The 15,052-nt window shown below is 39.9% G+C and overlaps 1 protein-coding gene across 2 annotated transcripts in view; it reads left to right on the top strand.

Moving 5' to 3' along the window:
- The window catches only part of PNOC (prepronociceptin), a 53,467-nt gene extending 44,904 nt beyond the window's left edge, over positions 1-8,563 (top strand). The window contains exons 3-4 of one of the 2 annotated variants that reach the window (XM_012540067.3): positions 1,147-1,651; positions 8,107-8,563. In XM_012540067.3, the coding sequence (XP_012395521.1) occupies positions 1,147-1,605 (459 nt within the window). In that variant the 3' untranslated portion in view covers positions 1,606-1,651; positions 8,107-8,563. Of the gene's footprint in view, positions 1-1,146; positions 1,652-1,795; positions 1,983-8,106 lie in introns of those variants that run through there. The other variant, XR_004231784.1, reaches the window with a different exon arrangement.
- Positions 8,564-15,052: the final 6,489 nt, after the last annotated feature.

Raw genomic sequence — 15,052 nt, 5'->3', positions numbered from 1 at the left:
TTGGTTTTGGTTTTATATCTTACTTACTTGCTATGAGAAAGCAAGAGAGCGTAGTGGATAGAGTCAGATTTAAAATTAAGAAAACCCAAGTTTGAATCCTTAGACACTTAGTAGCCATATGTCTCTAGGCAAGTCAGTTAACATTTCTCAGCCTCAGTTTCCTCATCTGGAAAATGGAAATATTCGTAATACCTACTTTACCAGGTTGTTGTGAGAATCAAGCAAGATAATACATGTAAAGTGTTTTATAAATGTGAGTTGTTAATATTACTATTGCTTCTAGGGTATATTCTAAGCAATGGAATTATGGGTTAAAAGATAACGTTATCTTTTTAATTTTAATAATTTAATAATAATTAATAAAATATTTATTAAATTAATAAATTATAATATATTATATATAATAAATATAAAAATACATAAATAAATAAATAATAAATAAAAATGTATGGATAAAAATATAAAAATAATAACAAATATATATGTAAATAATTATAATATATAACAATAATATCATGTATATATATATATATATATATATATATATATATATATATATATATATAAAGTTAATAAAAGATAGGGCAGCTAGGTGGCGCAGGGGATAGAGCACCAGCCCTGAAGTCAGGAGGACCTGAGTTTAAATCCCACCTCAGACACAACATTTCCTGGCTGTGGGACCCTGGGCAAGTCACTTAACCCCCGAATGTCTCAGGAAAAAAAAAGATAACGGTCTACAGTCTTTAAAATCAATCGGCCGTCCCCCAAATACGTCCAGCTCTATTTACAAGAACGGGATGATCATAGTGCATTACCCTTTCAGCTTAACCCTCTGGTGTAGGGATTCATAACCTGAGAATTCAGGTGGTCCATGGATTTGGTTGGGGAAAAATACATCTTCATTCCGGTAAAATTGGTTCTTTAGTAATAACGCGTATTTTGTCTCGTGCTTTAAAAAGCAATGTTCAGAAGATAGGCTCTGACCCGCAGAAAGGGTAAGAAGCCAGTTGCAGGGTTGCAGGCCTCCGGCCCACAGAACTCGGGTAGGAAACGCGGGCCACGAAATCTGCGGTGAGGAAGCGGGGCTTGTCCCGGCCCCGCGTGCCCTGGCTGACCCGAGTGCCTTTTCTCCCCCCTCTCCCACAGGCCTGCATCTCCGACTGTGAAGGGCGAGACCTGCTCGGCGCTTTCTGGGGCCCCTGCACCAAGGCCGTGAACAGGGGGCCCGGGCCCCTGGGTCCGGCCAGCAAGGCCAAGGCCGCGGCGGCCTCCTACCAGCCCCGAGGGATGGAGGCCGCGGAGGCGCCCGCGTCCCACGGCCCGGCCGAGGCCAAGAACCGCGTGTCCCGCATCAGGAGCCTGTTCCGCGGCCCGGAGCCAGAGGCGGCAGAAAGCCTGGGGGAGGCGGGGGAGGAGATGCAGAAGAAGCTGCAGAAGCGCTTCGGGGGCTTCACGGGGGCCCGCAAGTCTGCCCGGAAGCTGGCCAACCAGAAGCGCTTCAGCGAGTTCATGCGGCAGTACCTGGTCATGAGCATGCACGCCAGCGAGCGCCAGCGCCAGGGCCTGGCTCCGGGCCGCGCCCTGCGCCAGAACCTCAGCGTGTAGGCCCGAGGGGCGCGCTCCCGGCTGCACTGTCCACTTCAATCCATGAGTGAGTCCCCTGGGGGGGGGTGGGAGGGGGACGGCCTCACTCATCCAACTCGCGCGCCATCCCCCCTCGTCCTCCCGCCATCCCCCCTCCTCCCGCCATCCCCCTCCTCCCGCCATCTCGCCATCCCCCCTCCTCCCGCCATCCCCCCTCCTCCCGCCATCCCCCGGGCCCGGCAGAGCCAACCATCGGCCTCGCCTTTGCCGGAACCTGGCGGCCACAGGGATAGCGGGAAGGCCCTTTCAGGAATCCAAGTTTTTGGTTCTCCCCCTTGAGTTTACCTACCCCTGCCACTCGAAGCCTGGTTACTATGGAGATAATGGTACTCTGTTAGGTAAACTCATTCCTGTTTCTCTCCAGGAGTTAAGTTACTATGGGGACTGTTAAGAGTGAATCAATTCTCCATATCAAGTTACCATAGTTACCATTTGGCTCACCTTTCCCTTGGAGACTCTATCTCTGAGGAGCCATTAGCTGGAACTCCCCCTGATTTTCCCCCGAGGGGTCTGGTGACTGTGTTAATGTTTTGTACGACTTTCTCCTCAAAGACCACCTGCAGCTCTGTAGCCTGGGATCCTCCCCTCCTTACCCCTAATCTCTCAAGGATACTGGTCTCCATGGAAACCATCAGACCTCTCATTCCAGGACCAGTACTCAGAGCTGTTTTTTTTTTTCTTCCTCCAAAGTGCCACTTCACAGGTTTGGATTAACTTCTAGATGCAGGCTGTCTTGCGTGTTTCTGATAACAGGTCACTAAAGTGGGCTTTGAGGATGAATGTTCAGTTTCAGTTTCAGAGATGTGTTTGGTCGATTTTTGAGCTTTTTAGTTCCCAGTTGTGCTTTTCTCCACTTGCCTCTACACCCTAATTCCCGGCTTCTTCCTAAGCCTCTTCCTTGTTCTCTTCCTCTTGACCCATTCTCATCCATGTGTGCCCTAACTATATATGAGCTTATTAGATAGACAAAGAGATCAATTTGAAAATATTATTTCTGATTGAAACTATACATAGCCAGCTTTCACAGCCCAATACAATTTTAGGATTATTTACAAAATGCATAGCTATTTTCCCCTTGATAATCTAACATTCAACCAATACAAGTGCATGTATTGCCATTCCTATGTGGAATTCTATCCAGTTGCATATTTATATGTCTAATTTCAAGGGTCCAGATCAGCCCTGCACAAAATTTGAAAAACTCTTTAGGGACATTCAATGTTGTCATAAAAAATGTTTTTAATCAAAAAAAATTTTTAATTAAAAAAATTAAGAAAAGTCCTGTTTACATGGGAAAGTAATTCTACTATAATTCAAAGGCTTTAGACCAAGATTCTCAAAATCTAAATGTCTCACTTTTTGTTTTGCTCATTCTGATGGTTGCAAATCAAAAGTAACTTGACATGTGATTTGACAATAATGTCTCACTTTTTGTTTTGCTCATTCTAATGGTTGCAAATCAAAAGTAACTTGACATGTGATTTGACAATAACCCTCTCTTTCTAAATGTCACCTTATGTATTTGCTTTTATTGGCTCCATAAGCTTAGCTATCTGTATCTGGGGAGAAGCTACATAGCTATTTACCTCAGAACATGCTTATTGGCACATAATCACATTTCTAAATACAAACTTATGTAGTAAATTGTACTGAGACTAGTGCCAGGTTGTTTATTTTTTTCCAAGTAAACTGTATGACTAATTCTTGACCCTCTGAATTTACCTGTGCATTCTCTCTCTTGGAGTCATTCCAGAGGATCCTTGATATCATTAAAGGACAAAAGTTCTATTTTTTCCCTAAGCAAAAGTTCACAGTATAATTTGTTTGTACAATGCCTAAGGCCATTGTTCAGCAAATCTTTCAAATCTCCTCCGTGATCAATCCTTTTTTTAAAAAAATTGGAGCTTTATTGAAAGGCCTGCAGCTTCAGGTCGATTTCTGTGCTCCAATCTAACTTCCTCTTCTTTAATTGAATGCAGTTTAACTCACATTATCAGGAAGCAATAAGCACTATGACTATGTCCTGGCTCACTGTCACTCTGGATTTTGAGGAACCCAATTTCCCAGGGATTTGGGAGTGGGGAGATGGTGTACCTCCTTCATTTTCCTTTAGGAGATGTTGTCAAAGAAAAAATATTAACACCCTACTCTTCCTTATAGGCATAAGTCCAACAGAAAGAATTTTCATGAATGTATGATTATTCTAAATTCAGAGAAAAATGTCCAGACTGACAGTGTTTCTTCATCCTCTTGGATATCTCCTTCCACTAGTTACTTTAAAATCATATTTTGTAGAATACGTGAACAAGCAATATTTCAGTTGAGAGTAAAGGCCCAAAGTTTGCTTTGTTAGAGAGAACAACAGTTTCTTAACCTTCAGTCCATCCTTGAAAAATCATTTTCCTGAGAGCATTCAATCTGTCTACTCTCTTCAAAGATTCTCCTTTCCAGCTGGTCAATATCAACCTAACTTTCATTAACTGAAGTAATCAAAGAGAATTCTGCTTTCTCCTAGGTAGATCATTACTCTAATTGTTCAAGGTAGATCAGTCAGGAGTCCCTTGCACTTCTCTGGTAACTGCCTTAATTACTTCATGGGATGAGTCCTTCCTCAGCTGATCAAAGAGATGGGAGCAGTATATTGTTTCAGAATTGATACAGAAAAACCAATCAATTCTTTGTCAGATTAGCCCCAAAGCTTTGGACTAGGAAACTGTTAAATGTTTTCTTTAAAATATTTCTTTAAATATTTGCCAAAGGTGAACAAGGGAGCATTTTACTCTGCTTTCACAACATGAAGTGCCCCAAACCTGGAGCCTGAGAGCACCATGATACATAATATTATTCAATAAACTGAGTTTGAAGCAAAAGACCTTTTCCTAAGCAAAGTAGAATTATTTCATGATGTACTTCATACAGAGAAAAATCTAAGCTCAAGTTGATCCCAATTTTTAATTGTGTTTTTTTCTAAAATGCAAACTGGATGGATCAAAAATTCAAGAAATTGAACCTTGAACCTAATGCAATACAAAATCTTTAGTAGTGTTTTAAAGTTCATGTTTGAAAACCATACCCAAATAGCCCATGGTCCACCTACTAAATGTTCATTGGCACACACTTCCCCCAAACTCTCAATGAAAATTCCTACATCACAAACACATATGAACAGGACACTCATAAATATGCACTAATATAAAATACTAGCTCAAATAGGGAAACGTGGATAAAATCCAGAGAGAGAAAAAAATATCCTGGCTTTTTCTATAGAGGAAATCTGGGGAAACTGAGTCAGGGACTCAATGTTTCAGACTTGACAACCTTATCATCTTCTTAACTGTCCTTTCCCCCTAAGGGGTATTTCTATCCAGATAGAGTGAAATTTTTCTATAACATAAGCTTGGTTATAGACACACATTCTGCAAACAAATAGTTTATTCTAAAATCATAGAATGGACTTCAGAAACTTCCTATTCCTATGCTGATTTCACAGATAGAAAATTTAGTGACATCTAGTTTTTAAATACATGCCAAAAGAATAAAAGACAGACTAGCTTAATGGCAAGAATACTGGAGCAAGAATTAAAAAAAAATTTTTAATAGTTCAAAATACTTATTTTTTAGTTCTATTTACTAGTTGTATGATCTTTAGCATAACATCTAACCTTAATGCATCTGTTTTCTCATCTGTAAAATGTAGATGATAATATATACATTACATAACTTCAAAGATGTTATAAAGATCAAAACATTAAGTATAATGGACAGATAGAGCAGTATAATTCTAAGAGTGCAGAGCAAAACTCTCTAAGTTCATTTTGCCCCTTCAGTGTTCCTAAGAGAAACCTTTAGTGAGAAAACCTTTGCTGAATTTCTGGAGTCTTTTTCTTCGGGACTTCTTCCCCAATATGTCTGCTTTAGCTCCTGAGTCGTCTTACTCTAAGGGAATGTTTATTATTCTTTTGTGAGTTTGTTTATTACTGGGGTCTATTTCAGCTCTTTTGTTACTCAGGCCCACAATCTTACCTAGCCAGCAAAGCAAAAAAATAAGTAAATAAAAATCCTTACTGTTAAAATCTTTCTTTTTAACAATTTTATTCACCTGAGAAAAAAATTCAAGGTTTATTTGGTATTTAGATTAAAACAAATTAATTCCTTTCCAAGGGTAACTAGAACCCAAGTTTTGCAAATAACCTTGAACTTAGCAACTCTGAAGAATTAGGGTAGAGCTGGCAACTTTTGCCTTGCATTACTGTAGCTATACTCAAGCCTATGTGTTTCTTTCATAAATAGAAGTGGTCATCACAAACATACCTCATATATCCTTCCAAACAAAATGGTTCCTTTTGCCCATACATTGCCCAGTCCCCATCCTTCATCTGTGGTTTAGCTCAGGCCTGGAAAAGCATCAACCACCAGGCAATGATACCCCATCACTTTCTTAAATCCAGACAATTAGCAAAATAAGAAATCAAGAGCTGAATTGTAGTATTTGCTGATTTGAAAATTTGACGATTGATTTTTCCAAGCCAGTTCAAGCTGACTCCAACACAACCTGCAAACAACCCTTCAGCATCCATGTGCCAGGTGGGAGATTGGACTAGAGAATTTCCAAGGTCCTATCACCTACCAGATATATGCTATTTCCATATAAATCTACAAAAGCCACAAAAGGAGAAAAACAGAGGAAATATCCTTGAAAGTCCAGAATATACCGACTTGCAGCTGCTGTGATTATTTCCTATCCTTACCCCACACTATTCCCCTATAACCCCCTTTTTGTTGTTATAGATCCCTTTGGTGCTTATATACTCTTTCTCAGATTAATAGTGGGGTTTTTTTAATGAACAAAATTAGAATAAATAAAATACATAGGATTACAGAGGAAATCAATTATATTGAGATTCAGTTATCAAATTATTTTTTGAGAAAACAAACTTATGACCACAGGTCAAGCACCCTTACCCTTGAAGCCACTATGTTCAGGACAGTCCTACTCTCAGTTCACCATTTCTCACTGGAATCATCAACTTGCTTTGACTGCCTGGGTTTCTAAAAAATAAAAAAAAAGTCTCATTCTTGTTGAAATCATTAACTGGTTGGCTTACTACCCAACCACTGAACCCTTACCTCTCTTCCACTACTATTAATCTCTTTTTTTCTGAAGTACTTATGATTTAAGATCAACATGGATTATACAGCCTAAACATTGATTAAATTAAAACTGAACACACATTTTCTACAAGTAGTTTCTCTTTATCAGATATGTCATAAGACTAAACACTAATTCTTCAAAACACAGATGCTAAGAGTCCTGTCTCCATCAGAGTGACTAGGATTGGAGAGTAAGGATTCAGGAAGGATTTTTGGGAAGAGATGGAATTAATTAAGGTGGTAGGGTCTAAACAATTAGGAGTGCTGAAAGGCCAGGGCCAAGGAACATCAGGAGCCCTGGGTAGTATTTTGAAATAGGCAAAGTTTATCTTCAATTACCCTGGCCCTGTCCTTATTAAAGAAGATAATAAACTAATAAGTTAATTTAATCAAAATTATGTGACCTCATGTGTTAGCATTTTAAAGAAGTCTGGAGGGAAAAAGGAAATAATTAGCCCAAAGGAATTCATTTTTAATAGTGGAAAGAGGACAATGAGGTGATATCCCTCCATATATACAACTATACACGCACACACACATACTATACTAATTTAGAAGGATGGCCCTGACAACAATGTGCTCAGGGAGCATAGGAATGGAGCCAAAGACATATAAACAGGTTAAGGTAAGCCTTCTTACACTCTCCATACCTACATGTTTTGTTTTCCCAGGCTTCCTGTGACCTGTTACAGGAAGCACAAACCAAGAACATAACATGGAAGTAGCTGCATGGTACTGCTAAGAGTACCAGAGTAGCAACTATAAGAGCCTTAGCTCTTCTTAGTGATCCAAGACAATTCCAACAGACTTGGGATGGAAAATGCTATTCACATCCAGAGAGAGGACTATGGACCCTAAACATATTTTTTTTCATTTTTTTTTCCTTTCTTGTGTTTTTTCCCCCTTTGTTCTGATTTTTCTTTCACAATATGATTAATATGGAATTATGTTTAAAATGATCGTAAATGTATAATTTATATCAGATTGCTTGTTGTCTTGGGGAGGGGAAAAGGGAAAGGAGGAAGAAAAATTTGGAACCCCAAATCTTACAAAAATGAATGTTGGCAACTATTTTTACATGTAATTGGGGGAAAAATAAAACAATTTTAAAGAAAAAAAGTGCCAATTCAGGTGCCAGATCTAGATTTTAAATCTGGGTCCCGCTCCTTCCCGACTATATAATCTTGGGTAAATTTTTTTACCTTCTAGATCTCAGTTTCTTTTTCTGTAAAATGTGGGGGTTGGTCCCTTCCCATTCTAAACTCTATGAAAGCTCAGAAAGACTGTTAATTTTCTGTTTGGCCTCCTCAGGTGTCCGAGTGTTCCCACACACAGCATGTCTCCAGCCCCAGACCAACTGCAGGGAATCGGGATTCCTTCGTCCCCATGGCTCCAGTCATCCTGCAGACCCTTGAGGGGGGTCTGGGTCAACTTCTCAGCTCCCTGAGCTAGCAGGTGCCACCATGGTTCAGCTTGATATGCTTCTGTTTTCTCATGAGCACCTCTGCTCCCTCACCCCTTGGGAGAAACATATTTTTGTAATTCCTAAAACGGGGATGAAGTTGAAACGTGGACACGGCTCTGCCCTACCTTGCCCGTTCCCTCCAGCCCACCTCTCCCTGGGGGGAGGTGGGGAAAATGTGGCTGATCCAGTCAAAGCCTGGGATTTTGACCTGCTGCTACCATCATTTGTTTGTTAAAGATCTGTTCTTTTTCATTGTTTCCAACAAATGTTTCTGCATTAAACTTCTACAGAGCAAATGGTTAATATAGGAGTTGGCTGTTTCTGTGGAATGTCTATGAGCAACAGAACCCCACATGCTGACCAGTAAATATGGAAGATGGGGCCTTAGATTTTGGGCACGGTGCCCACACCCACACCAGGGTGTCAGGTATAACGAAGGTTTCATGTGTCCCCATCAATTATGGTGGTGGGTTCGGGTCACAAATATACGGGGAAGGGAATGAGGATATTCAGACCCTATTTTGTGCCAGACACTATGTTAAATGTTTTATAAATATTTTCTTATTTGAGCTCACAACAACCCGTGAGATAATAACTAGGACTACTAACACTATTATTGCTGCTGCTGCAGCATTTACTATGTTGCACTACCACCATTACTAGCACTACATACTACCACTCCTACTACCACTATTATCTAACATTTACATAACATTTACTAGGTACCAGGTACTGGTGCTAGGTACTTTACAAATAGTAAATCATTTGATTCTCACAAAAAACCTGTGAACTACTATTAGTAGTTACCTGTAATACTATTATTATTATTATTATACTATTAGTATTACCTGTACTACTCCTACTCCTACTCCTACTCCTACCACTATAAACTAACATTTACATAGCATTACTATGTGCCAGGTACTGTAGTAAGCACTTTACAAATATTAAGTCATTTGATCCTCACAAAAAAATCTGTGAACTACTACTACTACTACTACTATTATACTTCTTGTACCTACCACTACTACTACCTAGAATTTACATATTTACTAAATGCTAAACATTACAAATTACAATATTACATTACAAATATTACATCAATAATAACCCTACACAACATCCTTATCATCAGCAACAACCATAATAATTTATATAGTGTTTACTATGTGGCAAGTATTATACTAAATCTTTTTAAATATCTAATTTGATCTTCATAATAACCCTGTGAGATAATACTAATACTACTACTATTACTACTATTTACTATTGATACTACTACTAGTTAACATCCATATAGGATTACTATGCATCCAGAACTGTGCTAAACTCTTTACAAACATCTTATTTGATTCTTACACTATCCCTATGAGATGATAATGATAATAGTCAGCATTTATATAGCCCTGCTATGTGCAAGACATTATGCAAAATGCTTTACAAATATCTCATTTGACTCATTTTATATTATTACTCCCATTTTACAGCTAAGAAGCCTGAAGCAGTAAGTGTCTAAGGCTGGATTTTCACTTTGGCTGCAGGCATCCTCTGTGCCACCAAACTGCCATGTTAAAAAAAAAAAAAAAAAAAAAAAAAGATCTTCCAAGGAGACTATTATTTACAAGTATTATCTCACTTGAGATGCACTGTGACTGGCGCATAGTAGGCCCTTAATAAATGCTCATTCCCTCCCCTTTCCTAACACAAGTACCTCCATTGCCACAACTCTCAGGCACTTTAGAAAGGAGATAAGGGAGGAAAATGAGATGAGGGAGAAAGAATTCATTCCAAGAAATAAGAGACTCAGAGAAAAGAGCTTTGCAAGCTATAAAGTCTTCGAAGATCAAATGACTTGGGGAAAATAAAAGTATGAGGGAAGCTGAGAACAGAGCAGAAGGTAATGGAGAGAATAAAGAGGCAGGAGGGCAACTCTAGGGTTGAGAATCAGAGTAATACCCAGCTGGTAAATAACAAATGCACTAGAAAGAGCACTCACCGGATTTAGAGTCCCAAGAACTGGATTCTGATACTGATTGTGTGACCTATTTCTCTGGGCCTGAATTTCCTCATCTGTAAATTAAGGCTATTAATGACTTCCAGAGTTCTTTACAGTTTTAAATCCTAATAACTTGTGTCTTGTAATTTGTGGGGTAATTTTGAGGGGACAGATTTCATTTGAGACTTCTTTGGAAATGGGAGAAGGCAGGGAAAAGAGAGTAGGATGTTCTATTCCAGTTCCCAGGGATTAGGGAAAAAGAAATTACTAACTCTTTCCATGTTGAGAAGAAAATGGAATAAATAAAAGGAGGGCTGCTAGATGTTCATAGGGAGATTGGAAGGGAACTGGGATTTTTTGGTACCATCACACTTTCTAAACTAGGGGTTCTGAGACCCATTTTTCTGGGTTCAGGAATTGCCACCTGGTACTTCTCTCTCAAAGCAGCCTACACTCCGTTTTGGAAGGAGACCTGTGTTTGCCTTCCATTTTTTAGGAGCCCTCTATTACTTACTGATCGGAGGACAAATGATCTAAGTGACTAGGAGAATGACCACTCCTGCAAACACACACCAACCATCCCAATTCCTCTTCTTCCACCTCCTCAAGCCTCATTGGCAGAAGGGTAAGGAAAGCTCAAGAACAGTGCTGGGAAGCATCTCCCCAGAGTCACGGCTCATTATAATATTGGTTTTTGCAGATCAATCTCTCCTAATGTGGTCACATAATAGGGAGACAGTCTCAGGGCCAAAAGAAACAGGGATTGAATCCTGCCTCGGGCACATATTAGTCGGAAGGCTATAAACATATCCCTTAATCTCTCTGAGATTTATGTCCTCATTTACAAAACGGCGATGGTAATACCTGTAGTCCCTATTTTGCAGGGCTGAAGTGAAGATCAAATGAAGTAGTGTATGGAAAAGTGGATGTCAGCAATGATGGTCATCAAGTAACTCATATTTATAGAGTGCTTTGAGTTGACACAACTTTCCAGACAAAAAGCCTGTGAGGAAGATGGTATAAATGGAAGTGTGTCTTACCCATTAGGCCCTTGTTCTCTAAGCTTCTGGATTGAACCAAAGAGATCTGCAATTGATTTCAGGATGTGTGAGGGAGATTTCCCAGGGGAAGAAAGATTTTCCCTTAATGCAGAGATTCTTAACTGTTTTAATTATCCATCAGGAGACCGGGAACAGATTTCAGGGGGCTATGAACTTGGATTACATTTTTATTTTCAACAACTTTTCATTAACATTTCTGTCTATTATGAAATTTAAAAAAAAATTCTTAGCTTCCTCAGACTACCAAAGATATCCACAACACACACACAAAAAAGTTAAGAACTTTGTCTTAAGTCATACTTTGTCTTAAGCCTGAGAGGTATACTCTGGGAAGACAAAAAAAGAAAGTGATATGGTGCATCCCTTAGGAAAGATGTAGCAATAACCCTAAGGTCACCTGATCTTGGGAGGGATCTAGTTAAAAATGATATATCTCTATATGACCAGGATGCTAAGGCCACAAAAATAGCTGGCTATCAGATAATAGCTTGTTGGGAAGTGATAACAAAGTTTCTGAAACTAATGAGCAACAATAATGAGAGGCTTAGAGTTAACTCAGGTGCAGAACAAAATTGAGTATCCCCCACTTGACTTATGACCCCATCCCCTTCTCCTCACCCCCAGCTCTGCCCAGAGCACTATGGGCACTGCATCTGCACACAAAGTCAGAACCAGACCACTTTTCGATTCCACCTCTAAGTCATAAAATTAGTATATGGGTGACATGAAGCACCCTGATGTCTCTTAATTTTTCCTTATAAATTTACCTTCTTGCTCCTGGTTCTTTGCTAATTTCTTTTGGAATTTAGCCCTCTTTAATTGGCATTCCAATTATAATAAAGTTTGTCCCCTGAGTTGGAGATGGGTCTGAGTCTGCAAATTTAAGATACCTTGAGATGCTGGTCTAGAACCCCAACATTTTGGGGTTCCCCTTGAACTCCAACAAAAGGAAGACTTAAAGCCCTTATCCTATTAGATGGCCACTTTCTTTTCCTCTGAATGAAATTTCTTTTAAAAAATGGTGCTTTTCATGCTGGAGGGTAGAGTGGGAAGGGGAGAAAGTTAACCATGGGGCCTGGGGTAGGAGAGGTGCTCTGTTTCTGGTGGATCAGAGGCAACCTGGATCAATGGGTGGAGAACTAAATAGAAATAGAGCAGTCATTCAGGCACGATGTCAAGAGACTTGACTAGACAAGCAGAAAACAAGATGGGTATAGGCAGGAGAATAAGGCAGACAAGTAAGAAATGAGACAGATCAATCAGACAAGCCCGAGCAGTCCCTGAGCCTGGGGCTCTGACAAGCACCTGAAGCTTCCCAGCGCTGTTCTTTTATCCCTGGCAATTCTGGTTGCCTTCCGAAAGTTCCATACTTAACTGATCCAGACTGCCTGGGCAGGCAGGCTCTAAATCTCCCGAGGAGGAGATGCTGTATCCATCCATCTAGAAGTTCCTAATATCACTCTCTCTCAGGAACAGCAGTGCTTTCGTGAGATCTTCCTGATTAATATGGTCAGTCATAGGGTCTCAGTCTGCTATAATCTTGATGGCTTCCACTGCCTATCAACATCTGGGACCCAGCCCCATCCCAGACCAGAGGCACATTTATGTACCACAGTCTGTCTACCTAAGGAGAAGGCTTTGCACCTTTGGGGTATTTCACTAATTAGGAAACCCTAACTTTTCAAGTATACACATTTTTGTTTGTTCCACAGACTATGTACTGACACCAGTTAGTCAGTTAGCATTCATTAACTACCTACTTTGTGCTAGGTAAAGGGCAGCTGGGGTGGGGAAGTGTATAAAGTGCCAGGCCTGGGACTCCAGTTCAAATAGACACTTACTACCTGTGGAAAACCACTTCACCCTGTTTGCCTCCGTTCCTGATCTGCAAAATGACCTGGAGAAGATGGCAAACCATTCCAGTACTTTTCCCAAGAAAAACTTCAAATGGGGTCACAAAGATTGCACATAACTGACAGTAGAAGGTGGGAGGCACTGTGCTTAGAACTGAGCTTACAAAATGAGGCAAAAGGTGATTCTCAAGACAGTCAAAATCCAGTGGAGGAGATAAGAAATTAAAAAATAGGTGGGAAAAAAAATAAAAATAACTAAGAAATAATTGGAAGGGAAGGCACAAGAAGTGAGGGGTTAGAAAATGCTTCTTGTGAATATGGGATTTTAGGTGGAACTAAAAAGAAATTAGGAAATCCAGTGGGTAGAGAGGGCATAAAGGACAGCCAAAAAAATGCTTGGGCCAGGAGATGGAATGTGTTTTTTGTAGAATAGCAAGGAAGCTAGTTTAAGTGGATCAAAGTGTGTATGGATATTGGATTACTTGCTATCTAGGGGAGAGGGTGGGGAGAAAGGTGGGGAAATTGGAACACAGAGTTTTGCAAGGATTAATGTTGAAAAGGTATCCATGCATATCTTTTGAAAGCTTTAATTTTTTAAAAAGTATATATGGAGAGTAACAGGTAAAAAAACTGGAAAGGTAGGAGAGGACAAAGGACTTTGGATGTGAAGCAGAAGTTTTTGTTTTTGTTTCTAACGGTGATAGGGATTTATGTCACTAGCATTTATATAATTGCAGGGCGCAGGGGGAGAAAGTGGAGAGGATGACAGGGTCAGACTTGTGCTTTAGAATGATCACTTTGATGGCTGAATGGAGGATGGATTGAGGTGGAAAAGAGAGTTGAAGCAGACAAATCTACTAACAGGTTATTGTAATAGTCCAATCACGAGATGTCAAGGGACTGCAACATGGTAGTAGCAATGTCAAAGAAAAGGAATGGATGTGTTAGAGAGATATTGAAAGTTAAAATGGACAGATTGGAGTCAGGATGAGGCAGGATAAGAGATAATAAGGATTTGAAAATAACATGTAGGTTGTTAGCCTAAAAGACTGGGAGGATAGTGTCAAAGAAAAATTAGGAGCAGGGTAGGGGGATGTCCAGTTTTGTATATATTGAGTCTAAGATGTATACCAGTCATCCAGTTCAAGATGTTAGAAAGGCAATTAAAGATGCAAGATTGGAGATCAAGCAGAGAGGTTAGAGAAAGGCAGGTAGATTTGAGAATCATCAATATTGAAGCTGAATAATAGAGTGGAGATGACAGAGGAGGCAATAGGTTGGAGGAGACAGGATGAAATGGGAGTACTTCAGCAAGTAAAGAAATTAGCCTCGGTGAGTGAGAAATAAGATCATCTCTGTATGAGAAGATTAAAGGAGACGGTTGTTGAAGACATGTAAGGCATATGAGATGAGAAAGAGGAGAAAAGAGGAAGCTTATAGCACACAGCCTAATTTTTTTTCTGTAAAATATGAGACTGGGTTCTTGGCTGAGAGGATGAGAAGAAGGGGAGTCATGGGAAGCTTAAGGATAGGAGAAAAGATTTAGAATTCTGCTATGTAGAGTGGGAGGGTGAGTTAATAGAAGAGGGATATTAGGTTTGCCTAGAAGCTGTGAGAGCCCAGTGGAGGTTGTGTAACAAATTTGAGGTGTATCCACTCAGAATTGTTGCATAATTTTCTCCCTCTTTGTTCTACATTGTGTTAACAGGTGACAGACAGTGAGAGTGTGCAGAGATGAAGGCTGACACAGCATAATTGGCAATAGGATATGGGCAATATGACTAGGAATTCAAGAGAATACCGGGTAGAAATGAACTAGTTCACTAAAGGGACAAGATGGGGAGAAGGGGAGATAGTAACTAGTATAGAGATGATGGCCTGA

This window comes from Sarcophilus harrisii, chromosome 2 (assembly GCF_902635505.1).
Source record: "Sarcophilus harrisii chromosome 2, mSarHar1.11, whole genome shotgun sequence".
Classification (NCBI taxonomy): domain Eukaryota; kingdom Metazoa; phylum Chordata; class Mammalia; order Dasyuromorphia; family Dasyuridae; genus Sarcophilus; species Sarcophilus harrisii.
The sequence above is the reverse complement of the archived record's forward strand: the minus strand, read 5'-3'. Positions and strand labels throughout refer to the sequence as shown.